Here is a 27,523-nt window from a genome sequence, read left to right as displayed (position 1 = left end):
CACAGGACTGCATCTTCATTTGTAACCTCAGAAGTTTTAGCGAAAACATCCATCCCCATTTCATTAACTGCAGAAAACCCAGATTTTATGGTTTATGTTTTTTACTCTTTTTCAAATCCAAATAACAGAAAGAGTCCAAGGAATGTATTCCCGAATGCTCTTTTTCTCTGGTGTGTTCAGTCAAAATCCACATGCCTACTTTGCTTTATAGACGAGCGAATGTTTTTTTGGCGGAGGCGTTCACGGTTCATTTTCTCCACCCTACAACCAAACAAGAGAGGTAGAGAATGATATATTTAATTCTGTGATGTGACTCTGGACTATTATTGTATATTATTTATACCAGCGGCTCGTGACACAAAACCAACATTTCAAAGAAGCAGCAAAATGCTACACAGCCAAGGTATGTCTCTTCTAAAAAACCCATAGTAGTCGATATTTTCCTGACTAAGAGGTATACACTATGTTTTATTCAAGTGCAGCATTATGAAAGTGATGACCTTTTTAAATAAGTGAAATACAATAACTCTAACTGAGGTACATATGTTTCAAATCCATAGGTCCACTTACACTTTAATACATGCAAGAAATCCAGAGCACAAAGGGGTATCCACTAATTCCATTGGAAGGAGCTGATCTGCCCGCACAAAGGAATTTGCTTATAAATCAGCTCCTTCTATCAAAATGAATAGAGAAGCTATGGCAGGTGGGAGAACTCTAGGTACAGGTCACCTGACTAAGGCAATACTTGGCATTAATACAGCAATGTGAAGTGTTAATAGAACTTCACATATTACATAGTAATCCTTACAATTACCCTGTATGGTAGGCCTGTTCTGCAGATGAGGGGTCACAAATAGTGGCTTGCCTGAGGCCACCAAGTGAGTTCATGAGTGAAGGAACATTTGAACCAGGGACATCCTACGTTACTACTTACACTCTTCAGGCCAAACTAGATTTGGTGTGAAACGCACCTTGGCATTATAAGAATCTAAGAAGAGCCCTGCTGCATCAGGCCAAAGGCCCATGTAGTCCATCATCCTATTCTCACAGCAGCAAACCAGGGGTAGGACCTGAGAGACCAGGGTTCAAATCACTGCATAGCCATCAAGCTCACTGGATAATCTTGGGCCAGTCACAGTCTATCAGCCCATCCTACCTCACAGGGTTGCTGCAAGGATAAAAATGGGGAGGAAGAGAATCACGTATGCCACCGTGGAGGAAAGGTGGGGCATAAATGTAATAGATAGTGTAGTGTGGAACATGCTGCTTCTGGTGGCAACAATCTAGAGAAATCTCTCATTTTAGCTGGCAAATTCCACCTAGACTCATCAGTATCTTAAAAATGTTCCGCCCCAAGTCAAGAAACAAAAAGTGTCTGAGCTTCTCCAACTGGAATTAAGAGAAAATGAAGAATAGGGATGTCTTCTTTGTTTTATGTTAAAACCAGGGTTAGTTGAGGGCCTCCTGGATCCTTGCCTTAACTACCCAATATGGTTTTGTGATACACCCTGAAGAGTTGAAGACAAGTAGCTCTTCTGCTTGGCTAATGACAGCTACAGCTACAGGTGGTTTCAACCCGCTCTAAGTGAGAATCATAGGGTGACATTCTGGCATGCATCAGCTGTCAGGTGTAACACCAAACTTCATGCCGATTGGATGAAGTGCTAATCAAGTGGTGGACTCATACCTGTTTCTGATCATCTCTGCGTCCTCTTTGGATTGAACTTGAGGTGTCTCAGTGGCTTCTGCAATCAGGTCTCTGATTTTTTGCAAGCAGTTTGCCAAATTCCTCATCTGGTAGCGACTTACTTCAGAGGTGACTATAAGCTCCCCAGATTTAGTGATCCTATTTTTGTGCTGGGAAAGAAAACATTCATTCCATTTGCATTACTTTACCTGCCTAAAAATATATGTGTACATACATTTTTAAAATAAGAGTCAGGAAAAGCAGACGATTGCTATGGTAGGTAATTTCTGAAAGATTCTCTTACAGTGCACTCCTCTGAAAGTTACTCTCTTACAGTGCAATCCAGGAAAGTATGCATAGGACTGCAACTTAATGAAAGATTTAGATTTATTTGGGACCACATTACCCAAGGACCACCTTGCTTCATATATCCTTGCCCAGCAACTGTGCTCCTCAGATGGGGCACTGCTTAGAGAAGCAAGCCTCAGAGGGGTGTTTAGTTTGTACTAGAAACTGGTCTTTAGTGTTGCAGCTCCAGCCCTCTGCAATCAGTTACCAGCTGAATTTAGATAGGCCTCTAGCGTTTTGATGTTTAGGTGTCTACTGAAGATGTTTTCTTTAAAGAGGATTTTCCTGAAGTGTAACCTAGCCAGCTTATAGCATTTTAATTGTATAATTGTAGAAATGGCTTTATAACTTTTAGAATTTAATATTTTGTATTTTATCTACTTTTTATTTTACTGTATACAACCTCAATAACTTCTGGCTGTTAAGCAGTTTATAAATAGAATAAAAATATTGTTATATATCTTAATAAGGTGGATTAGAATCCTGCTTATTCCCACATTGCATCCATGCTGCTTGGTACTAAGTGGGTACCTGTTTTACTGGGAAGGGGAACCCGAGAACAGGCATTACAATTCTGCAACTGTGGAAACTTTTGCAGAATGTAGCAATTCTCTGGCAAAATATAAAGAATAGCAAACCAGGACCTGGCATATATCACTAGTTGGGATATGGCATCAGGTATTTTCCAGGCTCCCACTACTCCAGGGCTTCTATTACATCGTGCTGGCCCCAAAAAGGGATCCAAATTCCAGAATGGGGTAAGGCAATTTCTACAACTAAGAGTTACAAATACTAATAAAACCCTCAGGACTCTGTGCATTTGTATTGAGCAATCACACTGCAGAGTAAAAAGTGAGGTAAGGATGATAGAGCACTCTGAATGTTAAAATGCTATAGAAATAAAATATTCTAGTCATAAGCTTGGCTAATGCTTAGCAATGGCTTTCCTCATTGCAGAAATTTGATCTGCATGGTTTACAAGACACTAGATAAGGTGTCAGGCAAAGCAGCATATTTTGATTATACCAGGACCAGAAATGCTGCTGCTTTGCAGGCCAAATGGTTCAGCACAGGAAGAGAGGAAAAGCATACAAACAGAGAAGACAAATCCTAAAGCCCCTCATCCAGTGGATCCCCAGTATAGGACTGTGCTCTGAAAGAGATACTGAACACAATTTTGAATTGAGTTTATTTATTTATTTACTATTTGTACTTCATGGCCTACATGGATTCTCAGGGCCACCTAATTTCTTTGTGTGCTGCTGCAAGAAACTAGTACACTAAAACCATACTAACCTGCTGGGCTTAATGGATTGTGAAGTATCTAGGAAAGGAACAATAAATGCTAAGAATTACCATCACTGCCATTTTCTGCCGTGCATCTTCCGAGATCCAGTCTGCCGATGCCAAATGGAATCGGACTTCTGCCTTGGTATTCACTGGATGTGAAACAAAGATATAAATTACTACTTCCAGAGACCCATGAAGAATTGCAAGTCCTACCCCAAAGCTGCAGGTTGAGATCCAATTCACTAATGTCACCACTACCCACCACTAGCTGACCTCGCTCCCGATGGATTTTTGCTATCTAACTTTGAAATACCCTGCATTTTCAGAAGTGTTCTTGGCATTCCAAGAGGTATCACAAAGGAGGACAATCAGTCTCAAAGATACTGAAAACTAATGCTTTTTATTAATGCCCAATGCATTTTGGCCAAAAAAAGGGCTTCCTCAGGGGCTTTTATGTTTCCTTGTAATCAGCTCACAAGCACCTGTGTTAAAGTCACGAGTTTTGCCTTGAAAATTTATGTCTCCCAAATCTGCTCCACAGAGTTGAGGAACCCTCTAGAACAGACTGGGAGGATGCAGAGGACTGTGGAGGAGATGAGAGGAAGGAAGGGGAATTCCTGTCACAGACTTCAGTATTAACTTTGACCATAAATATAACCAAATGAAGTAAAGAGAAACCAGTCAATGTTAGAAAAAAAACCACTGACCTTTTAGTACTTGGCAAAGTCATAAGGGATCATTATGTTGAATATTGGCTAATTAGTCCTCAATTTTAGATAGACAAATGTTAGCTTTACACATCAAACAGCACCACTGAAGTTAACAAAAAAATCCACAGCTTCATGTTATGCACGCTTCCCCAGAAGTAAGTCCCACTGAGTTCATTGGAGCTTACTTCCAAACATACAGGCATAGAACTGAAGTCTATTTAAATCTGCTTTGATACTTTTCGTACCTTTATTAACATTCTGGCCTCCTGGGCCACTACTTCGGCAATAGGATATAGACAAACGGTCTGGAAAAAGAATGTGACATTAGCATAAGAGCAAATGGAATGACTGAAAATATATATATTCATGGGGGGGCACAGCCCCCCTGCTTGCTTCGCTTGCCAACCCTCTATGCCCAAACACACACACACACACATATGCACAAGGACTCTCTGTCTCTCTCACGCACACAGGGAGACACGAAGCCCAGGCCCCTCCAAACACACACAAAGGGACACAAACACACAGGCACTCACAAACCTCTGCCAGGCGCTCACAAACCTTACAGGCCTCCCATCTGCCCAGGCTGCTGGCACCACCACCGCTGCCCCTCTTTGGTTGCTTACCAGCCTTCCGCCCTCTCTGACCTGGAGCAAAGCCGCTGCCCTGCCCAGACCTCTTACCAGCCTCCCACTGAGAGTGCCGTTGCCACATGAGCTGCTTGCCAGTCACCCCTGGTCTTGAGCCCAGCATAGTTTGGCCTTGCTTCCTTCCTCCCCTGTCCCAAGCCTCGAGCCCAGTGCAGCTGCAGCTCGCCTCCGGTCCTTCTTTGTCTGCTGCCGCCACCACCAAGATAGGCAGCTGAAGCGTTCATGCTGTAGTTCGCTCGCTGCAGCTGCCTGCCTCGCCTGCCATGAACATTTCAATAGCTGCCCCATGGCAAGCGTGACACAAATATACACACACACAATAGTTTTGTGTATGCATAGGGGAGAAGAAAAAAGGGTGACATTTTATAAGAAGGGATATGCATATCTGGCAGGTCACACTTGGAACAGAAGATGATTTCCTCAAGTATAATGGTAACTCCCATAAAGACATTCCTAGGGCCATTCCAACTGTCTTGCAGCAGCTATCCTTCATTTGTTGGAATATTCAGGAAATGTATTTTTTTTATTAGCAGCCTCACCAAAAGCATTTTTCACTGAGTTCAAAGGAATTTACTCCCAACTAAGAGGGCATGGAACATGGCCATTATTTTTAGGGAATAGCCCTTCCCATTTTTTTCAATAAATATATAAATACAATGCTTGAGTATTTTTTAAGCCAGCACACAAACAATATAAAAAATAATTAAAGTTTGTTAGACGAGTGTCCTGGCTCACTCTTCCAAACCAAAGCTTAGCTTTAATAAGCAAGCATGCTGATACACAGTGAAAACTTGCAATGGCCATTTGACTCCTCTAAGTATTGGCTTAGGGTAGGGGTGAAGAACCTCAAGCCTGTGGGTCAAATGTGCCCCTACAGGACTCTCTATCTGGCCCCGGAGACTCTCCCCTGGCCATGTCCTTCCCTGGCTCTGCTTCACACTCTCCTCAGGTGTTTTTGCCTGGCTGGAATATGTCTTTGGAATTTGATAATGCCTCATGCATGACTGGATGGAGTATAGGGAGGGGTGTGTGAATGTGCCCCCTTGACTGGGGAAGAACAAAGGACAAGGACAAGTAATGCTGTGACTAATGACGCAGCCGGGTCAAAGCCGAAAGGAAGCCCGGAGGCTGATGCGCACAGATGTGAAAGGAGAGTCCGGAGTTGTATGACGTACACAATAGGAACATGGAATGTGAGAAGCATGAATCAAGGAAAGTTAGAAATTGTCAAGCAAGAAATGGAACGTATCAACATTACAATACTTGGCATGAGTGAATTAAAATGGAAGGGAATGGGACAATTTCAGTCAGGCAACTACAAAATATTTTATGCAGGAAATGAAAAATTAAGAAGAAATGGGGTTGCTTTAATAGTGAGAAGTGATGTAACAAAAGCAATTAGGAGCTACATTGCAAGGTCTGAGCGAGTGATATCAATGAGATTAAATGGGAAACCTATTAACATAACCATCATCCAAGTCAACGGCAATAGCAGAAGAATTGGAGAGATTTTATGCAGAAGTACAGGAGGAAATTGATCACATGCCAAAACAAGATGTTCTGATAATCATGGGGGACTGGAATGCAAAAGTAGGGAACAGAGAAGAACTGTGGGGAAATGGGGCTTAGGAGACAGAAATGAAGGAGAAAGACTTATTGAATTCTGTGAAGCCAATAATTGGTTTCTTGCAAACACATTTTTTGAGCAACCAAAAAGACGACTGTACATGTGGACATCACCAAATGGTCAATATAGGAATCAAATTGATTATATAGTTGGTAACAGAAGATGGAGAAGTTCCATACTTTCTGCAAAAACAAGACCAGGAGCAGACTGCGGTACAGATCATGAACTGGTAGTATCGAAAATCAGAGTAAAGCTAAAGAAGAACAAAGCAATAATAATGCCAAAATACAATTTAAATAACATCCCAGAAGAATATAAAGATCAAATAAGAAACAGATTTGAGGCTTTAAACTTAGTTGACAGAGAACCAGAAGAACTATGGAATGAAGTCAGAGACATCGTCAGGGAAGAATGCAAAAAGACAATACCTCTAGTTAAAAAGAGAGAAAGACCTCAATGGATGACTGAAGAAACTTAAAATGGTTAAAGAGAGAAGGAAAGCAAAAGCAAAAGGAGATAGAAACACGGTCAGAACCCTAAATGCAATAATACAGCAAATAGTATGTAGGGACAAAGAGAACTATTACAATAGTTATTGTATAGAAATAGAAGAGGATAACAAAAAGGGAAGAACAAGAGCCCTATTCCAAAAGATAAGAGAAATGAAAGGGAAATTTAAACCATGAGTAGGAATGTTGAATAATCATCAAGGGAAAACACATTGAGATGAAATAAAAGGAAGATGGAAGCAATACACTGAAGAACTCTGTAAAAGAGATGCAAAGATGAGAGATTCATTCACATAGGAACCTTATGATGAAGAACCAGAAATCTTAGAATGTGAGGTAAAAGCTGCTCTTAAAATACTTGGAAGAAACAAATCACCAGGAACAGATGGCATACCAATAGAGTTGGTACAAGCTACTGAGACTGAATCTGTCCAAATTTTGACAAAAAATTGTCAGGAAATATGGAAAACTAAACAATGGCCCACAGACTGGAAGCATTCAAAATATCCCAATTCCAAAGAAAGGGGATCCCTGGGAATGCAGAAATTATCGAACTATTGCGTTAATATCCCATCCAAGTAAAGTAATGCTCAAGATTCTACAACAAAGTCTCTTACCATATATGGAGCGAGAAATGCCAGACGTCCAAGCTGGATTTAGAAAGGGAAGAGGCACCAGAGATCATATCGCAAACATATGTTGGATAATGGAATTTCAGAAGAAAATCACCCTGTGCTTTATAGCCTTTGACTGTGTAGATCATGAAAAACTATGGAATGCTTTAATGGGGGTGCCACAGCATCTGATTGTCCTGATGTGCAACCTATACTCTGGACAAGAGGCTACTGCAAGGACAGAATATGGAGAAACCGACTGGTTCCCCATCGGAAAGGGTAGATGGGTGTATTTTATCACCCTATTTGTTTAATCTGTACACAGAACATATCACATGGAAAGCAGGATTAGACCAAGATGCAGGAGGTGTGAAAATTGGAGGGAGAAATATCAATAATTTAAGATATGCAGATGATACCATACTACCAGCAGAAACCAGTAATGATTTGAAAAGAATGCTGATGAAAGTTAAAAAGGAAAGCACAAAAGCAGGACTACAGCTGAACATCAAAAAGACTAAAGTAATGACAACAGAAGATTTATGTCACTTTAAAGTTGACAGTGAGGACATTGAACTTGTCAAGGATTATCAATCCCTTGGCACAGTCATTAACCAAAATGGAGACAATAGTCAAGAAATCAGAAGGCTAGGACTGGGGAGGGCAGCTATGAGAGAACTAGAAAAGGTCCTCAAATGCAAAATGTATCATTGAACACTAAGGTCAGGATCATTCAGACCATGGTATTTCCGATCTCTATGTATGGATGTGAAAGTTAGACAGTGAAAAAAGCGGATAAGAGAAAAATCCACTCATTTGAAATGTAGTGTTGGACAAGAGCTTTGCGCACACCATGGACTGCGAAAAAGACAAATAATTGGGTGTTAGAACAAATTAAACCAGAACTATCACTAAAAGCTAAAATGATGAAACTGAGGTTATCATACTTTGGACACATAATGAGAAGGCATGATTCACTAGAAAAGACAATAATGCTTGGAAAAACAGCAGGGAGTAGAAAAAGAGGAAGGCCAACCAAGAGAGGGACTGATTCCATCAAGGAAGCCACAGACCTGAACTTACAAGATCTGAACAGGGTGGTTCATGGCAGATGCTCTTGGAGGTCACCGATTCATAGGGTCACCATAAGTTGTAATCGACTTGAACGCACATAACAACAAGTGTGAATGTGTGTAGAAATAAGCTAACTGTACAAAGGTAAATTTTAGATGCATTGTTCTGCCCACTTATGCCTCTGGCCTCATCCACCACTGGTACATGGCTCTCCCTGGCAAGGCAGGCACTATAAGCCATTGCTTTGTTAGTTATTTGCCCATTTGTTCTTTGCAGTTTCTGTGCCTGTATCCAGTCCTCTACTAAACAATAGTTTAACTGATTTACACAGCACAAGTCTATGCCTATTTAAATCAGAAGTAAATCCCATAGTACTTCCAAGGATCCATGCATAGGACTACACAGTTACAGGCAAATAAAATGGACGAAATGCCTGGGAAATCACTTGTGAGAAAGATGGCACTTTTCTAATGTTTTGGACTTACCTACAGGAATATCAGGAGTAGTCTGGTTTTCCAAATCCTGTTAACACAGAGATGCATACTGCTGAGCAACTGCAACTTAATACTTCTATTAAAAAAATTGTAAAACATTTAGTCTATAATCAGAAAATCACAAAATAGGTAACCACAGGAGATTTTTAAAATTGTAAGGCCATAGGCAGGTTCTGTTAATATTCAGTTCAGTCTTATAAAGAACTTATCACAACCCTTGAATTCTGTCTCAACACCTCAACACAACATACCAGATAACTACATATCAGGGATAGGGCAGTAGTGGGATTTCCTGCATCAGCAGGGAGTTGGACTAGGTAACTGTTAAGATCCCTTCCAACTCTATGATATTCCACCCAATTATATGCAATAATCCTTCTATCCTACTCCACTTCTTTGACATGAACAGTATCCTTTCATTCTTTACAACTCTTCTCATACCTCCACAGAGATATAAACATTCAGGTCCACCACACTGTCTAGATATGCTGTTTTCTGATTCCCATTAAGAAAACTTTTTGTATATCTCCCAGGGTGGAAATGAGAGCTACAAATAGAAATTAATGGACAAATTCACAATTTTAATGTAACTGTGATTTGATACTAGCATGTCTGCTCCTTAACCAATGGTAACAGCAAAGACAGGAGGTCATGCTTTTTTTCACGGACGCCTTACTTTGTATGAAACATGTTTTGTTTTGTTTTTTGGCTTTTCAACATTTAAAAAATAGTCCTGCTGATGCAAATGCAATCTATTATACAAATACTGGAGATTGAAAAGGGGCTGTGACTGGAAGAGAGTCACATGACAGCTTTACAATGTAATTCACTCTGACTATTGCCAAGAATAATTTACAACAATCCTGCAATACCTAGATAGATAGATAGATAGATAGATAGATAGACAGAAATTTATTACATCCATATTTATCACATATCCTATGAGCTCAAGACAACAAACATAGTTGCCCCACAATTTTATCCTTCCAATAACTCTGCAATGTAGGCTAGGCTAAAAGGCAGTGACTGCCCCAAGGTCACCCAGTGAGATTCATGGCTGAGTGAGGATTTGAACTCGGGTCTCTCCTAATCCTTCTCCAACATTCTAACCATATTAATTAATAGGGGCAGCGCAACTTCAGCCTGGAAGAAAGGGAAAAACGATTGAAATGAAAATTCAAGGAAGGTACTAGTCTACATTTATCTCTCTTTGTGCTCCTACCATAACAAGAAACTCCCATCCGGTTTCTAACCTTTGTTATGTCGGGTTCTTTCTGTTGCGACGGATAGAACTTGTCCAAGCTGTATTCACTCCGGAATTCACAACCGGAGACAGTGCTAGCACAGGGGATGGTTGGACGCGGCGAGTTCCGAAGGGCTTCTGAAGAGAGGAGGTTCCGCACCGGCGATCGCCAGAGGCAGCGTAGCAAGTATGCCGCCATCTTGGGGTGTGCTCTGTGCTCATCTAAAAACTCCGGCTACAAAAGGCATCCGATCAGCGCCGTTCCGGAGAAACGCGGTCCTTCTCTTTATTTATCCCTTTGGTCTCTTTCAGAATCGTGTTTGTTGGTGGGCTGGAGCCTACGCAATATGATTCAGAAATCTACAGAGGAACTGGATTGTACACAGTTGTTGATAGGATATCTGCTTTAAAGCACCTTGTGTTTCACAGTCTGAGGTTCTCAGTTTTAAATTATATTTCAGTTTTTTAAATTGACGTGCTAGTTTTTATTGTTTACGAAGCTCCGCTCGCCGTGCAGCTGACGAGCCGGGCATGATTGCAGGTGGGGGTGAAGACACTGCCCCCATCTGTTAATGGGGCAATGTCGTGCGTCGCGCCCGTGACGTCAGCACGACGTGCAGCGTAAGGGGCTATTTAAGTCCAGCCGCCCCTCCTACCTTCCTCTTCTGCTGCTGGATGTGGACGACGAGGATCAGAGTGGAACGCAGCGCGGTGAAACGGCAGCGGCTATTCTGTTAAGGCCGCACAGTCGGTGCCATTTTAGGCGCTTGGTTTCTGCGGCACACAGGCCTCATTAGGGGCCGATTTCAGCTGCTTTGCTTCCCCATGGGGGGGGCGGAGCCAGTTCCGGCTTGGGGGTGCTGGAGAAGGAGCGGCTGCAGCTGGAGCAGGCCTCGTGAAAGAGGCCTACAAGGCTTGACGGGGATGGAACTCACTCGCCCCCTGCTGGCTTGAGGTTTCTGTTTCACGGCTGCTTTTAGCAGCCGGTTTAAGCAAGATCATAACAATCCCCCCAACGGCTGGCTTGAGGCTTCTGCCTTCATGGCTGCTTGTAACAGCTAGTTTAAGCAAGATCACACCTTTAGGGGCAGTGACTCATACTTTTACAGTAATTAACTTAATATTGTTCCTCACATAGGTAATTATATTATAACTATAATTTAGCCAGTTGGTTAAGCAAGATTACACACACCTACAGTAGTATAAGTAATCAAAATAATTTTAAGCGAAAGAGCTGCAATATTAATCATACTTTGCAGGCAGTGACTTATTACAGTGGTAGTTTATAGTATTAGGTTGTGCTTGTCTTTTCTGTGGCTAATAATAATAATAATGTACATGTGGTTTTGAACTAAGGATTGGATAACAGGAGCTGGGGGTTTTTTAATTAGAGAAATCCTACTTTATATGCACTGTTTATAATACTTATGACTAATGATTGTAATTGTATCCATTCTATGGTCAGGACAGTCGATGGCTTATGTTATTACTATTATTAATAATAATACTATCATAATGGTATTCATAGTTATAATTGGGAGCCAAGGACTGGCAATGAGGGAGTCACATACAGTCATTGGGTATAAAATTAATAATAATAATGTTATAATTATAAGTCAAGGGTGGATTTAAAGCAGCAATGCCACCAAGACAGGAAAAGGGGGGGGTCAAAGGTCCCCTCATAAAGTGCGGGCCTTTGGGCAATTTTGAACCATCCCCCCATACGCCTGGAATAGGTTTTGGTGTAGTGGTTGGGTGTTCGGACTGCGACCTGGGAGACCGGGGTTCTTCTCCCCACTGACAGCTGTAGGCTCGGAATAAATTACGAGAGAGAAGGCGGCACAAGCCTTTGGATGTGAGTTCTATTTGGTTAGGCTTATATTAGGTTCAAGGTACTTTGTGCTATTAATTTTATTACATGGTGGCTTAAATGACAGTGATCCTTTTCAAGTGTCAGTTACACATTCCTTGTTAACTCTGTGGCAGAACTGGCATTTATTTGAATTTGTCCCAAGAACTTGGGCTCATATCAACAGCAAAGCTTATGGCATTAATTATATTTAAGGAAGGACATGCAAATTTCTGCAGGGATTTGAAGGTCTAACAGACGATAATATGGCTGGAGCAATAGACAGGAATACAGAGGAAAGACAGAATACTTATCGGATTCTTATCATTTCCAGGATCTTAGACTTTCTGAAACATGTTACCTTGACAGAATCTTAGATGCTGTTTGATTCGGAGGCTGCATTTTAAGATCCAGGCAGACTCTTCACCCCTTCCTGAGGATTTCACAATAACAAAACCTTTCTTTGTGGGATTTCTCACCACAATTACTTGATGTCATGCATAACATGGAACCCTTACATGGATACTTATATTTGATTGGCGTTTGACACCCACTAAGAGAAAGCTGCGGCAGTGGGGACCAATGCTGGGATACAGGGCTATCCTTAGTCTCCACGATTTAGCAGAACTGGGTGAGCTGCAATGAACTAATAGTTGGCAAAGTGTACTTACTCATAAATGATTTCCTTCCTTTTTGCAGACGGATATGTGCAACAGGGAGATAGGAGGCAAGAGGCCTTCAAAAGGGTAAGAAGGAGCCACCAGCTGCTTAGGGACAGGTGTCCCTTCCCCAGTTAGACTCTGGGTACTAAGAACTTTGTTTGCAGGCTACCTGGTTTAAGGGGAGGTTTGTTACGTTGTGGTGTTTGCCTTTGGTTTCCCAATCTCATACCCCAACTCCCGGCTGGCCTTCATGGCCTCCAACTCACGGCCGGCCCTCATGGCCTACAGTCTTCACCCCGTTTAGTCATAGCAATAACGGCTGTGGTCAGAATGCACAGAAGTACACTTGGTCAGGTTTCTTGGTCCCTGCCTGGATGCCCCAGGCAGTGTAGGGCCCTAAGATGTAGGGGGCAAATTACGCCTGACTCACACCAGTCTTATTTAAAGGGGCAGGCAGTGAGGGGTTCACACTAGTTGTCTAGGATCAGTGAGCTGCACTTCATCATCATAGTGCGCACATATGCCTTATGCATTGGAAGTGGCAGAACATTACCTACAGAATGCTATACTTCTCGCATGGAGTGCTTCAGAGCCTTCCGTGAGGGGGCAGTCAGGAGACAAGTGGGCTCCTAAGCAGTGGGGCACTATCTGTCTGAGTGGCTGTTCATAGCTATGGCAGCTTTTGGGAGGCATGTTAGCACCTGAGGTTTCAGCTTATAGTATGAAGGATCCTGCCCCTGTGTTCACATTTCTGTAACAAGATTGACTCTTGCCTAGGGCTGAAAGCTCCACAGGGGCAAGCTTGAACCGTCCCAGATGATGTTAGGGGTCTTTTAAGGAGGTTATTATGCTATGGTGGGGCTTGAACACCCATACTGTGAATTCAGGGTTATGGCTGCCTTAAGAACATAAGAAGAGCCTGCTGGATCAGGCCAGTGGCCCATCTAGTCCAGCATCCTGTTCTCACAGTGGCCAACCAGGTGCCTGGGGGAAGTCCGCAAGCAGGACCCGAGTGCAAGAACACTCTCCCCTCCTGAGGCTTCCAGCAACTGGTTTTCAGAAGCATGCTGCCTCTGACTAGGGTGGCAGAGCACAGCCATCACAGCTAGTAGCCATTGATAGCCCTGTCCTCCATGAATTTGTCTAATCTTCTTTTAAAGCCATCCAAGCTGGTGGCCATTACTGCATCTTGTGGGAGCAAATTCCATAGTTTAACTATGCGCTGAGTAAAGAAGTACTTCCTTTTGTCTGTCCTGAATCTTCCAACATTCAGCTTCTTTGAATGTCCACGAGTTCTTGTATTATGAGAGAGGGAGAAGAACTTTTCTCTATCCACTTTCTCAATGCCATGCATAATTTTATACACTTCTATCATGTCTCCTCTGACCCGCCTTTTCTCTAAACTAAAAAGCCCCAAATGCTGCAACCTTTCCTTGTAAGGGAGTCGCTCCATGCCCTTGATCATTCTGGTTGCCCTCTTCTGAACCTTTTCCAACTCTATCATATCCTTTTTGAGATGAGGCGACCAGAACTGTACACAGTATTCCAAATGCGGCCGCACCATAGATTTATACAACGGCATTATGATATCGGCTGTTTTATTTTCAATACCTTTCCTAATTATCGCTAGCATGGAATTTGCCTTTTTCACAGCTGCCGCACACTGGGTCGACATTTTCATCGTGCTGTCCACTACAACCCCGAGGTCTCTCTCCTGGTCGGTCACCGCCAGTTCAGACCCCATGAGCGTATATGTGAAATTAAGATTTTTTGCTCCAATATGCATAATTTTACACTTGTTTATATTGAATTGCATTTGCCATTTTTCTGCCCATTCACTCAGTTTGGAGAAGTCTTTTTGGAGCTCTTCGCAATCCCTTTTTGTTTTAACAACCCTGAACAATTTAGTGTCATCAGCAAACTTGGCCACTTCACTGCTCACTCCTAATTCTAGGTCATTAATGGACAAGTTGCAAAGTACAGGTCCCAATACCAATCCTTGAGGGACTCCACTTTCTACAGCCCTCCATTGGGAGAACGGTCCGTTTATTCCTACTCTCTGCTTTCTGCTTCTTAACCAATTCCTTATCCACAAGAGGACCTCTCCTCTTACTCCTTATGCACCGACCTGGCCGTGTGGTTCTCTTTCCTGAGGTGGCAAGCCTGGATTCGGGAAGGGGTTTTAACTATGAATGTTACCTTTCATTAACTCTTTTCCGGGGTTGGAAGGCGACTTTTGGACAGAAGGGCTCATGCCTGTGGTCGGGTCTCATAACTCCCTGATAACTAAGAACACTAGGATTCATGGCCCTTGCCTGTTCCGTTGTTCTGGGAGAAGTTTATGCAGGGAGTCGGAGAAGGCCATAAGCCTATCTATTGCCCTAGCGTGATCACCAGCTATCAGAATGCAGAATAGGGCAGCAGGGGCAGTGTGAAGGGGGGCTAATCCCGTGAGCTGCGCGCTGGAATTCCCTTGGATTCAATGGGTTACATAGATAGATAGATAGAAATTTATTACATCCATATTTATCACATATCCTATGAGCTCAAGACAACATACATAGTTGCCCCACAATTTTATCCTTCCAGTAACTCTGCAAGGTAGGCTAGGCTAAAAGGCAGTGACTGCCCCAAGGTCACCCAGTGAGATTCTTGGCTGAGTGAGGATTTGAACTTGGGTCTCTCCTAATCCTTCTCCAACATTCTAACCATATTAATTAATAGGGGCAGCGCAACTTCAGCCTGGAAGAAAGGGAAAAACGATTGAAATGAAAATTCAAGGAAGGTACTAGTCTACATTTATATCTCTTTGTGCTCCTACCATAACAAGAAACTCCTATCCAATTTCTAACCTTTGTTATGTCGGCTTCTTTTTGTTGCGACGGATAGAACTTGTCCAAGCTGTATTCACTCCGGAATTCACAACCGGAGACAGTGCTAGCACAGGGGATGGTTGGACGCGGCGAGTTCCGAAGGGCTTCTGAAGAGAGGAGGTTCCGCACCGGCAATCGCCAGAGGCAGTGTAGCAAGTATGCCGCCATCTTGGGGTGTGCTCTGTGCTCATCTAAAAACTCCGGCTACAAAAGGCATCCGATCAGCGCCGTTCCGGAGAAACGCGGTTCTTCTCTTTATTCATCCCTTTGGTCTCTTTCAGAATCGTGTTTGTTGGTGGGCTGGAGCCTACGCAATATGATTCAGAAATCTACAGAGGAACTGGATTGTACACAGTTGTTGATAGGATATCTGCTTTAAAGCACCTTGTGTTTCACAGTCTGAGGTTCTCAGTTTTAAATTGTATTTCAGTTTTTTAAATTGACGTGCTAGAGTTTTTATTGTTTTATATTAAAGTTTTGTTTTATTTTATTTTATATTTGGTTTGTCAGCCTTCCAGAGAAACTCTTGTTTTGAGGTGGCTATATAAATGAATATTATAGTTTTATGTATACACACAAATTGATTTTTAATTTTAAAAAATCCCTCTGAATTCTGCTCAAAATCATAACATTGTCCTAAGAATTAAAAGTATTAGGACAATCTGAATATATATTTATATTTTGTTTTTGAGTGTTACTTGCAAGGGTCAGAGTAACGTTTCAAAGCATTCCTGTGCAATTTTCAAAGTTGGAGGCGTGCAGCCCAGTCGCCAATGTATTTGCTCAGAAGGAAGTCCCACTATGTTAGGTGGAGTTTACTCCCAGTAGCAGTACACCTTATTTAGGAGTAAGCCTAATTAAACTCACTGGGATTTACTTCTGAGTAAACAGGATTTGGACTGAAAACAACAGTAACAGACGGAATCTGCATGTCTGTTGGTTTCAGATGCCAGAGGGGTGAAGTTTGCAGTCCTAAATGCACGAGGGAGTGAGCCTCATTGCACACAGAAAGAATACTATTAATTCATAAACAGAGCAAATGTTCATGTTCAACTCTAAACTAATACGTTTGTATTCAAGAACTTTGTTTCAAAGTCTATTACACCTTAAAATTTTGGTAAAACATCTCACATAAAATTTAATGTTTTTTTAAAATCTAGTTCCTAGGTAGGAGGAAATGCTTCATCAGAAGAAAATTCTGGTATCAGGTTGCAAATCAGAATACTGATACATTTTAACTAATCATTTTGGAGGGGAGCAAAATAATCAAATTTTATTTTTGAAACTTGGAAGTTTTTCCCTTGCAGTAAATATTCAGGGTCCAGGACATAAGTGGAAAGGATCATTAATGGTGTCAAAGTTGCTAGATGTATATTCATTATTTTACAGCACTTCCCTTATACACAATATTTGCTAGATCCAATTAACATTGTTAAGGATCTTGGCTTTGACAATATTCCACCTTTGTTGTAGTTTGGAGAAAAGGCCACAAGTTTTTCAAAATTCTCTTGTGGCTTTGAAATGTTGATCTAGCAATATTTGCAGGTGATGGGGTGATGCTGTTGCAGCATAATACTGGATTATGTTGCTGTGCATTAATTTTCCTGTAGATGATTAGCTCAAAGTTGCATAGTGATCCCGTAACGTTACTGCAGCATTTTTCAGTAATAGCCTAAACCAAACCCAATGTGCCGATGTAAAAGAACGAGTTCTTTAAAGCCAGAAACAGGCCATGCATCTGTAGATTCATTTACAGACTAAGTTTTGAGAGGATGCTCAGGTAGAACACTTGAAAGATGATTGTTCTCACCTTTAGACAGCTAGCAGTGCAAGCCAATGTATGTTTATGCAGAAGTAACCCCTACAGTGTTGTTTTACTGTTCTCTGTGTGCTTTTTTGAGTTCAGGGCTTCCAGGTGCACACATCAGCTACAGATACACATATTTATGCATAACTGGGTAAATGGTCCCAATAGCCTTCAAGTGGGTACTCTGCAAAATTGCTGCGGTTTGTCAGCCACTAATTTATAGGAGCAGGACTGTCATACGACCCAGGAATTTTAGCAAGCCATCTGGGGTCCACATTAATGCTTGCGGGCCTCCTGTCACACACAATGTAAATTAACACATTCAGGGAAAGGACACTAGGAACATTGGAAACTGCCTTAGGCCATTGGTCCATCATGCTCAGTATTGTCTATGCTGACTAGCAGGGTTTTCCAGGGTTTAAAGCAGGAGTCTCTCTTAGCCATGGCTGACACCAGGCATATTTAGGCCCTTGGGTGCCAGCCTGCCCCAGGCCTGCAGTTCCCCCCTGACTGTACAGGCCTGCGGCCCTCTCCCACTCCACCTACCTTTTCTTTTTCTGAATGCCCTGTGCGGTGCCCTACACTGTCTGCACACACATGCCTGCCATCAACCCAGAAGTCTCCGCTACCATCTTGGTTGATGGCAGCTGCGTGCACAGCACACAGGGCATTCACAGAAAGGGAGGAGAGGTAGGTGGAGCAGGCGGGTGCTGCGGGCCCACACGGTCTTTAGAGAGGGCTGGGAGATCCCTCTCCGCAATCTGCCGCTTGGTCGGGAGTCAATATTGTACAATTCTCAACTGAGCCCAGAACAGATATAGATAGCGGTGGTTACTGGTAAATGAAACAGATGATAATGGTGAGTCACTAAGATACAGCATGGGGGACATGACAATTCAGGTGAAAGGATTTTGGCAGCAAAGATGCAAACAATGTGGCATATTGAAGTTTGCCGGCGAGGGGTATTTTTAGCCCAGCCAAGAAGAGGAAGACCCTCAAGGTGGCAAACCAGCAAACAGCAGAGAGTAGAGAATGTGAGAAAATTTTATTGCAGTGGTTTGGGTGTTGGCACAACCCTTTGTCAAGGGCAATCCTGAACAAATAACAAGCTGGTTTCTCATCAATATAACAAACTGAATTCTTGAAAGCAGCTGGCTCTTAAAGGAAGAGAGATAAAGAGCACACCCCAGCTGCTTTTTCTTTTTGTAACTGCCACCAAAATTGGTGAGGTCTTTGGGGTACAGAGCAGAGTCCTGAATTGGGGGCTCCCCCCCCCTGCAATAACTGAGACATGTGCCAGGGCCAAAAGACTTCTTCCCATAGCCTGATTGGGGCTTCTGTGTCACTTGGGGGAAGAGTGGGGGGGGGAGAGAGGAAGGAACTCTGGGTGATTTATTTCAGGCCCAACACATTTTGGAATAACTCACCTTTGGGGCAAGTTTTGAATAGCAATTCACATCAAGTGCATACACATACATTTGGCCAGAAATAAATATTTCTTCATGCATCTGGAGTTTCTTCCTCTCTATTTTCCTGTGAGTGGTGCTTTCCCAGTTTTGTGGTAATTTTACTGCTTGTGCTCTAAGAGCAGGAAGGGCCATGCTTGTAGTGCAAGGGAAGGATCTGTAAACGCTTGCAGGTTATATAACTGATGACACATACAGGTAATGTTGCCATATTCCAGTTCCACGTATCTGGGCAGGCTAGTCTGCATACGATGCAAATTATTTTCTAATTACGCAAATTAATAATATTAAAGGTTGCATTGTCCAGTTTTGTTTTTGTGCCTAGAAATTACCACCAAAACTGCAGGAGGATGTGAGCAATTAAAAAAAACACCTTACATTTTCAGCCTTAAATGCCTAGACTCTATAGAATATTTATTATGAGAATGTATATCCTGTCCTTCCACTGTTAAAGACAATGCTCAGGGCAGCTTATAAACACAATAAAAACAATAAAAATATACAATCAATGTAAAAACATAAAAAACAAACATAAAACAAGTCAATGCAGCTGTATCAAAATCCAGCATAAACAAAAGCCAGCAAAGCATCCCTTAAAAGCAATATTGTGACACTGAGATTGCCTGTACCAACAATTAGAAAATGTGAAATGAACACACCACTACAAAATGTAATTCAGATAAAAATCAAGATTCAGTATTATCAGTTCAGTGATCTTGTCTAAAGAGAGTGGTGTCTGAGCATGTCTTTAGTACATTGATTCTCACATACCAGATCAGGGAAAGGGGAAACATAGCCTTGGTGGATACTTGAGTGCTGGTGTATCTTTTTTTTTTTAATGCTGTGAATTCTAGAGACTTGTCAAGCTGTGCTGGCATTAGACAGGGCAGCTGTTCCATTCCTATTGGTCTTAACAGAGGGGTGGAAGCCATTCCTTTGGTCTTAAGGGGGGGGGAAGAGTACACCCTCCCACTGCACTGAATATATATATTCTCTCTGTGCATGTGTATATATATATACATGGGTGTACACACACACACACACAATCCATATATCCATCCATCCCTGGGGAGGAAATGGAGGGTGATCTTTGGTGGGGAGATGCCTGCCATTCATTTTGAAGAAGGGTACGTATTAAAAATACTTTTTAGCCTTTTTTGAACTGCTGAACAGGCTCTGCTGGACAGCAAAGTGAGTGAGGCTGCATTCCAATGCAACATTACTTGGGAGTAAGAACCAGTTAACAGGGTAAGGGTAGGGCAAAAATGCAAATACTAATACCTCAGCCTTTTCTACCGAGGTTTGCTTTTATATCTTGTATTTGTTTAGGGGAGGAAGTGTTTGGTGTATTAAAGCCCCTTTATTCCATCCTCCACAATGGCAGGCTCATTCACCACTTAAGACACATACCCCGAGCCACAGAGGCAATTGAAATGAAGGCTGCTTCTCCTTGCTGACGGGGCAGAGCTGCACATGTTGATCAAGTAAGCATGTCCAATTTTCTAAACTGCTTAGATTCTGCATATGCAGTAAACAAAAATTCTTGATTTTCTCAGGACAGCTGTGGTGTCCCTCATTGGCTAAGAACAATGGAAGGAGTAGGCTGATTTCTCACAAAATGGGGAGAAAACTGCCTCCATGTTTTGCCTTGTATCTCTGGATCCACAAGGGCTAGAGACTTGCTTTTTAAAAAATGAATGGTGGGGATCTGGGCCACCTAATGGGCCAAGCAGGCACCAGGCAGCATGGTTAGAAGCTGGGTAACTCTGGAAGAAACTGGGTTCTTTAATAACAATCTAGATATGAAGCAAACAAGCAGCTTAATCACTCAGCAAGTGCAAATTAATTCTAACAAGTTTGTTCATCTCTTAAGTTCAACTGATGTCAAGTTTTCATTTTATGTTGAGCAGGGGTAGGGAACTTCTAAGCCCAGGGACTGAATGCAGCTCGCTAGGCCTCTCAAGACTGTTCTGAAGCCACACCCACTCTCCCAGTCTGCCCCTCACCACCTGCTCTGTACCCTCCTCAAATGCTTTTACCTGACTGGAAACAGTTAAAGGACAGTAATCATGCCCCTTGCTTGCCCGGATGGAGGTATGTATAGATTTAAGTCATGGCTGGAATGTAGCTTATTGTATGAAGTTGAGTCCCATCCGTTGCTCCACCCACCAAAGATATGTGGCCCCCAGGCAGAAAAAGCTTCCCCACTTCTGATGTTGATGATCAAGCTGATGAGTAATATGTCAAGAAGCCTTAAGATGGATATACACTACAGAAGCAGGAAGTGTATTTTATTTTTTAGTGGAATGACTAGTTCCCTAGATTTTGTATATAATAAAGCCAGTATTATTTCTGGTTGAAGAAATGATACTCTCAGCATTTTGCTGAACTGACAATATGTTGCAGCTGTTCCTTTGTTAAGGCAAGTGTTATTATCTTGTCATTTGCATGAGTAGTTGCTTTGGAGCATGTTAAAAAAAAATCAAAACTGACATTTGCAAGGATGTAAGAAAATGTTTGATTACTGGAGCATTCATAATGTTCACGTGTGTAAAAGATTGCTTTTTAATAACAGAGTGACACTTTGTCCCACAGATACAGGAAGTATCTGTTACGTAATAAGTAACAGAAACAGTACATCAATTCTGGTGGGTTTCCTCCACTTTCTGTCATGCCTAAAGCATTTTCCTGACCTAATGAAGTTGAGAATTCAAAGCAGCAAGCCAATTTCTGGAACGCAAAGAAATAAACACAAGATATTTCAGGGTTCAGAATACAGGTGTTTCTTTTTTATTTATGAACAGAATAAAATATTTTTAAATATATTAATTTTAAGTATACTACACTTAAACTGGGATGCTGGCTTGCACATTAACAGTGTTCAAAACCAAAAATGATTGCAATGGCCCCCTCCTATCCCAAATACTGATGCAACAAACAGATGACTTGAGAACAAATATCCGTTCAAAAGTCCCTTAGTAAAAAGGTAATAAAGGAAAGTTAATCAAAACATCAGTAGCCATCATGGCAGCAACATAGAGCAAAATAATGCTCTGAGAAAACCAACTTCCTTTGTTATTTTTTTCCAGATAACTTGATTTTTCACTGTAAGGCATGAAGGTTTGTCATTATGGTTACCAGAATGGTAGCCATAATCATGTCTATGGCTCCTAATACTTCAAAGTTTGGGCCACATCAAGTGTACAAAAGAAGTTTTGGCATTAAATAGTAGAGGAAGAACCTTTCCAGAAACAAGAGCCCTTGGAAAGGCTAACTTGAAAATACTTTCACACATTACAAAAGTGACTTCAATTGTGCGTTTCCCATGGCACAAATCTAGCAAACACATAATGAGATGACAATCTAGTGTTAGAGAACTGGAAATGCTCATTCCATTTGACTTATCCATTGACTTTCCACACAATTGGCTTCTTACCCTGTATTTACTGAGTTCACAAAATTGCCTTCAGGTGAAAGCCAGGTATACCAACATGAAATGTAAAAAGCTTGGCAAGAGGCAGAAACGGTGGCAGCCATTTGCAAGGAGCCATGGTCCTCAAGCCACTTTATCAGGATTGGTGATAATGATTACTGCAAAGAAAGTGATTTGAGAATCACAGTCGATTAAGGATCACAGAGAAGGAACAATTTCTGAAAATAAGAGAACATGAAGGAATATGTGGAAAATAATCAGAAGGCAGACTGAAATCTCATTTACATTTCAAAGAAACATCACAGACTTTGGGTTTTATTCAGATACAGCAAAACAAGAAACTGGTCAAAAATTTCTTCAAGTATAATACTGCTTGGTAAGTTAATAATCATTGCTACTATTGTTCCCCCACAGGTGAGAACTCTGGTATGTGTACTGTAAGCTTAGTGAAATATAATACTGCTTATCTTCATATATGCAGGTGAACCTAACTAAATATCACTTACTAGTTAATGTCTAAAAAAGCCAAAATTTGCATTTCTGTGAAATGGATACTGACGATTCCTGAGACTGGAAAGGCCTTTTCTGTGTAAATATGTGGTATGCAAGCTGAATGTATACATGGAGTAAAAGAGCCTTTGGAAAAGGTGGCTTGGAAATTGAAGTGTAACTAACAAGTGAATGTGTGGAATAGTGTGATAGACAACATTATTTGTGATGACAACTGAACTTGGTGTTTTGCTGATTTTACTCCTACTTACATGAGTAATCAGTTTTGCAAGACCATGCAAATCATGTCTTAGGAGCCAGCCACAAAAGACAATAAGGAAAACCACTTGATCAGCAAGGCATGGAAAACCAACACCCAAACGAAGACGAGAGTGTCTCTCCAAGCCAATAATAGCACTTCTTGTTTGGCTTCTCGGAAAGCCCAGGTTAAATAAGTGAAGTGATAACTAAGTTGCTAAAATAAAAATACTGGAGGAAGTGTAAAACCTATGCTCACTCTGTTGTACATTATATGAGTGGAACAATTAGGTATGCTTGATGAAGACATGACAGCAATCTCTTCAAGTTTTTCCAGTTGCAATGAGCTTGCATTGTAAGTATTGAAAAACCTGGCCAATAAGAGGATGGCTTAAACAGGAAGAACAAACTCCCTTTCACGAAAGAGAGAAGTCCAGTAAAAAGTCTTCTTGATGCACCTGTGGCTTCTTCATGGGAAGAAAGGGGTGTGGGTGGAAACAGAAAAGAAATATGCATGTACTGAAGTTGCCTCGGGATATTGATTTTTTTTTTAAACCTATTATGTTTTGGACATTCCAGGGCATTATGAGAAATCCAAGCTTGATCCTATGTTGTCTGAAGGAAACAGATCAAACTGTGGTTGTGGGAGAAGGTGAGACTGTGGCTAGTTGGTCAAATTTCCGGTCTGTAATCTCTGGCTGCCGTAGTGATGTGAAGGGATTCCATATGAAATATTGGATACCAACTACAACTATAACATAGAGCTTTTGCAGCACATTCAGGGACCCAGGCAGCTTGGAGCATTGACTTTAAAGAATATGAGGTGGGCTCTTCTGACTCTTGAAACACTCCAAGAGGTTCCCTTTCTGTGCAAGACATCAACGTGGGATGCTCCCAGGATGGAGGCAGGAGGCCAATAATGCTTCCTGGGGCCGAAGAAGAGAACTCGGTGCTGAATTTGTTTGTGGCAGATGAAGTGATGTAAAAGTGGTAGGATTCACTTGCTGGTCTTCTTTTTCACCTTGGTGGCATTGATGTCTGCTTTTGTCTTCTGGATTCGGGAGAAGATCTCCTTAAACAGGGCTTTGTACTCTGGCTGACTCTGCTCTAGCCGCTTGTCTACAGCATTCACATGTTTGCTAAGGCTCTTTTCCATTGTCTTGAGCTCGTCTAGCTCATAACCCTCTCCCCGGAAGTCTCTAAAGGAGCTGTCGCGAGAGATGGGGCGGGAGGTTTGGACACCGGCATGGCGCACGCTGTCCTTGTGCTGTCGGCACTTGCTGAGGAGCTCCTCATACTTTTCCAGCAGGGCATGGTATTGCTCATCCACCTCCCTCAGGATTGACATTCCCCTTTTGCGTACATTATTGGCATGGAGTGTATAATTGCCTTCATGGCGGCTCACAGCATCCTTGGTCACAATGGCATTCAGGGCTGTGTCACTACAGCTTTTCCGTACAGGGTGGTTTGGGGAAGCCGTCATGGATGATTCATGGTTTTTACTTCCATCTTCCTCAGATAAGTCAATGTAGTCGGCTTCTGGGGCATTGTTTAATGGTTCTAGAAGTGCTTCTGATAGGTTGTCCTCTCTACTGAGGAGATACTTCTTGACTTGTTTCATCTGCTGGAGTTCCAGTAACTCTCCTTCCAGCTCTTTAATGCGCAGCTTGCAGCTCTCCATCTCACACACCCGTTGTTCAAGGTCTGAGTACTCCTGGATGACAGATGTGTACTCTCTCTCTACCCTCTCCTTCCGCTGTTTCTCTTGGTTGACTTGAGACCTCAAGGAATTTACCATTGCTTGCAATCGCTCATTCTCTCGTTCCAAGGGCAAATGACTGAACATTGAAGAGCTGTGAATCTGGAATGCATCTTCATATCTGATATCCAAAAAATAACAGCAAATTAATAATGATAGATTCCTAGGATGGGTGGTATACTATAAATACAGTGAGGTCAATGGAAGAACTATCTCCATGTAACAACAGAACAGGGTTTGTTGGGTCCTATGTATGCACCCTCACACCCCAGTGGGAACATACACCTGACCCCCTACCCTGATGTGCTATTTTTCTATAAGCAGGGCTTTTTCCATGGGAGTGTGCAAACATGTGATTCTCCTACCTGCAGTCTGGATTCTGCTTATCATGAATCTCATATTCAGAGGGTGAAACTATGTGTAACTTTTTCACACACAGAGATGCTGCTGCTAATGCCTGTCCCTTTTCTATATTAAAGTGCATCTAAATGGGTGTTTGGTCTAAGTAGCTGTTCTATACAGGTGGATTCAGGAGGGAAAATCAGCAGCTGCTCAAAGTCAATGTGACCTACAAAAATCCAAATGCAGATTTTGTGAAACAACATACACAGTCTTACTGCACTCTGGGTAAAGTGCCAAGGAAGTATTGTGGGAAAATATCCACATAGGTACTGAACAGATTTTGCCCAGGGTTAGCTTATGGCCTAATTCCTTTCATTACAGCAGCATAAATTCTGTTTGCTGGATTTTAGTGGATTGTGTTTGTATGTGGCTAGTTGATTGTTTAGACTGTTTCTGCTGGAATAAGCATCAAGGAAACCAAAGCTGCATGAATTGCATGAGTTCTCAGCCCATCAGATTTCTCTTAGAAAGGAGACTATATTGGGGATTCTTGTTCTCGTGCAGGGGTGGAGTTCCAGATGAAGGAATTTCCAGGTGTGAGAGAAGCTGAGAGAATGCCCCTGCTACATGCAACCCACATGGAGATTGTGCTGATCTCCATGCTGGTGGGCCAAAGAGATTAGCAGAATCAGCACAGGTGGTTCAAGAAACAATGGGCTGAAACAAACCCTCATGCTGGAAGGTATATCTGCCCAAAATACCTGCCCCCACCCACAGATATTTGATACTCTAAGCGCCGGGTGAAGCAGTCACTTGAAAGCATTCCATCTTGTTTGGATTTACTAGTTAGCAAGGTGTTGGGAATAAGATCTCACTAAAGACATACAGACATATCTAAAAAAGACATACAGAAATATCTAAAAAAGAAGCTGACTTTTTTCTCCAGAAGTGCAATCCTTGACAGAAGTACTTGCATTCACTTCAGATGCTAAGTGACACTGCAATCCTAATCCCACTTACTTGAGAGTAAGCCCCATTGAATTCAGTAGGATTTGGTTAGAATTGCACTGTTAGGTTTTTTTAATCGTTTTTATTTTCTTTCAATCCAAAAACAGAGGTCTTGGACATTACTGAAAAGTCCCCTCTTTTTCTAGAATCTTTGTTTTTCCAGCCTGGAATTTGAAATGCCGTTATATGTATGTCCTTGCTCATGCTGTGTATTGGACAGGGGAGAGGGAAATGGGACTGGACTGTATGCCAGAATCAGATTAGTGGATTGGAAAGAGAAGATCAGTTGTCTCAGGCAGTATGGAATGTAATGATAACCCCCTAACTGGTGAAAAAAGTTCTATATTTTTTTTTACACCACTTTGTAAATATACATTCTTCCCCTCCTTCCACCCCAACCAGTCTACTCTACAAAATATTGGCACAGGCTACAATAAAACTTTCTTCCATCTGTTTTCTGCCACTAGCAATGCCCATGGTCTCTGAATGAAAAAATATCACCCCAGACTTGGAAACTTAGGTCCTTTCTCCAAGCTAGAGCTCTCTGAATGATGTAGATGCTTCCAAGCCTTGACACAGCACAGTCCTAAGTGCTCTTGATTTCCTTTGCAATGAATGGAATTTGATAATGCTGTCAATTATTACAAAACTGGGATCTGCTCTTAGCACACATTATAACAGGTACAGCTCTTAAGGGAAACAAAGGAGGATGCAGAAGGCCAAATTCAGAAAAAAAAACTAATGTCAATTATTAGCATCAAAGACCTGTATAAATTAACTGATGGACCAGTCTGAAGTATTTCACAGAAAGGAATTGCTGTCTTAACTCTGTTGTGCCCTGCCTGTTCACACACTCCTCCCCAGTTGCAGAGTACCTGGGACTGGAGCACAGCTCCTTGAGGCAAGGGAATGTATGGATGGTTCGGCGCCTCTCTCTCTTCTCCCGACGGATACGCAGCTGATCTAGGCTCTGTAGCTCTTCCACTTGCTTTTGTAGGTCATCTACTTGGTTCTGCAGCCCCTCAATGGTTTCTGTCAGGCTGTTAAGTAAGCCCCGAGTTGATGAGAAAGAAAAGAGAGAATGCTTGGTTGTTTTTAGACTGAGGTACAGATCAACTTATTATGGTAGTTAAGTAGGGAACTTGGCAAACTACACACCTGGCTTCCCTTTCCCCTAAGATGTAACCATCTGGAACTCCTAGCCAGGAGAATGCTTATATACATCCTTAAACTGAACCATATTTGGATGCTTCTGATCCATAAATGGCAGTACCATGCATTGGTATTAAATGATCACATAGATACAGTCAAAAGCTAGCTCTCTCCAC

General features: G+C 42.0%; 2 protein-coding genes and 1 long non-coding RNA gene across 8 annotated transcripts in view; 1 reads left to right on the top strand and 2 right to left on the bottom strand.

The window, feature by feature from the left end:
- Positions 1 to 83: 83 nt before the first annotated feature.
- MRPL58 (mitochondrial ribosomal protein L58) lies at positions 84 to 15,816 on the bottom strand. Of its 2 annotated transcripts, none has more exons than XM_061616118.1 (6): positions 15,613 to 15,816; positions 8,998 to 9,034; positions 4,284 to 4,343; positions 3,395 to 3,477; positions 1,691 to 1,860; positions 84 to 261 (listed from the first exon to the last, which is right to left on the bottom strand). In XM_061616118.1, the coding sequence occupies exons 1-6, from the start codon at positions 15,799 to 15,801 to the stop codon at positions 177 to 179; spliced, it is 624 nt and encodes a 207-aa protein (XP_061472102.1). In that variant the 5' UTR covers positions 15,802 to 15,816; the 3' UTR covers positions 84 to 176. The 2 variants fall into 2 exon arrangements, with proteins under 2 accessions (XP_061472102.1, XP_061472101.1); XM_061616117.1 differs by lacking the exon at positions 15,613 to 15,816 and adding an exon at positions 10,260 to 11,049.
- LOC133379924 (uncharacterized) lies at positions 10,915 to 25,338 on the top strand. Of its 3 annotated transcripts, none has more exons than XR_009761308.1 (5): positions 10,915 to 11,387; positions 12,798 to 12,844; positions 15,485 to 15,545; positions 15,650 to 15,789; positions 15,915 to 25,338. It is a non-coding gene; the product is annotated as an uncharacterized LOC133379924 (long non-coding RNA). The 3 variants fall into 3 exon arrangements; XR_009761307.1 differs by having other exon boundaries at positions 15,650 to 20,390; positions 20,817 to 25,338; XR_009761306.1 differs by having other exon boundaries at positions 15,650 to 25,338.
- The window catches only part of CDR2L (cerebellar degeneration related protein 2 like), a 39,200-nt gene continuing 33,329 nt past the window's right edge, over positions 21,653 to 27,523 (bottom strand). For all 3 annotated transcript variants that reach the window (XM_061616114.1, XM_061616115.1, XM_061616116.1), the window contains 2 exons: positions 27,071 to 27,235; positions 21,653 to 24,966 (listed from right to left, as the gene is read on the bottom strand). In XM_061616114.1, coding sequence (XP_061472098.1) covers positions 24,084 to 24,966; positions 27,071 to 27,235 — 1,048 coding nt within the window. In that variant the 3' untranslated portion in view covers positions 21,653 to 24,083. The remainder of the gene's footprint in view (positions 24,967 to 27,070; positions 27,236 to 27,523) is intronic.

This window comes from Rhineura floridana, chromosome 3 (assembly GCF_030035675.1).
Source record: "Rhineura floridana isolate rRhiFlo1 chromosome 3, rRhiFlo1.hap2, whole genome shotgun sequence".
Taxonomy (NCBI): Eukaryota; Metazoa; Chordata; class Lepidosauria; order Squamata; family Rhineuridae; genus Rhineura; species Rhineura floridana.
Note: the sequence above shows the minus strand (reverse complement) of the source record. Positions and strands in the feature narration are given on the sequence as shown.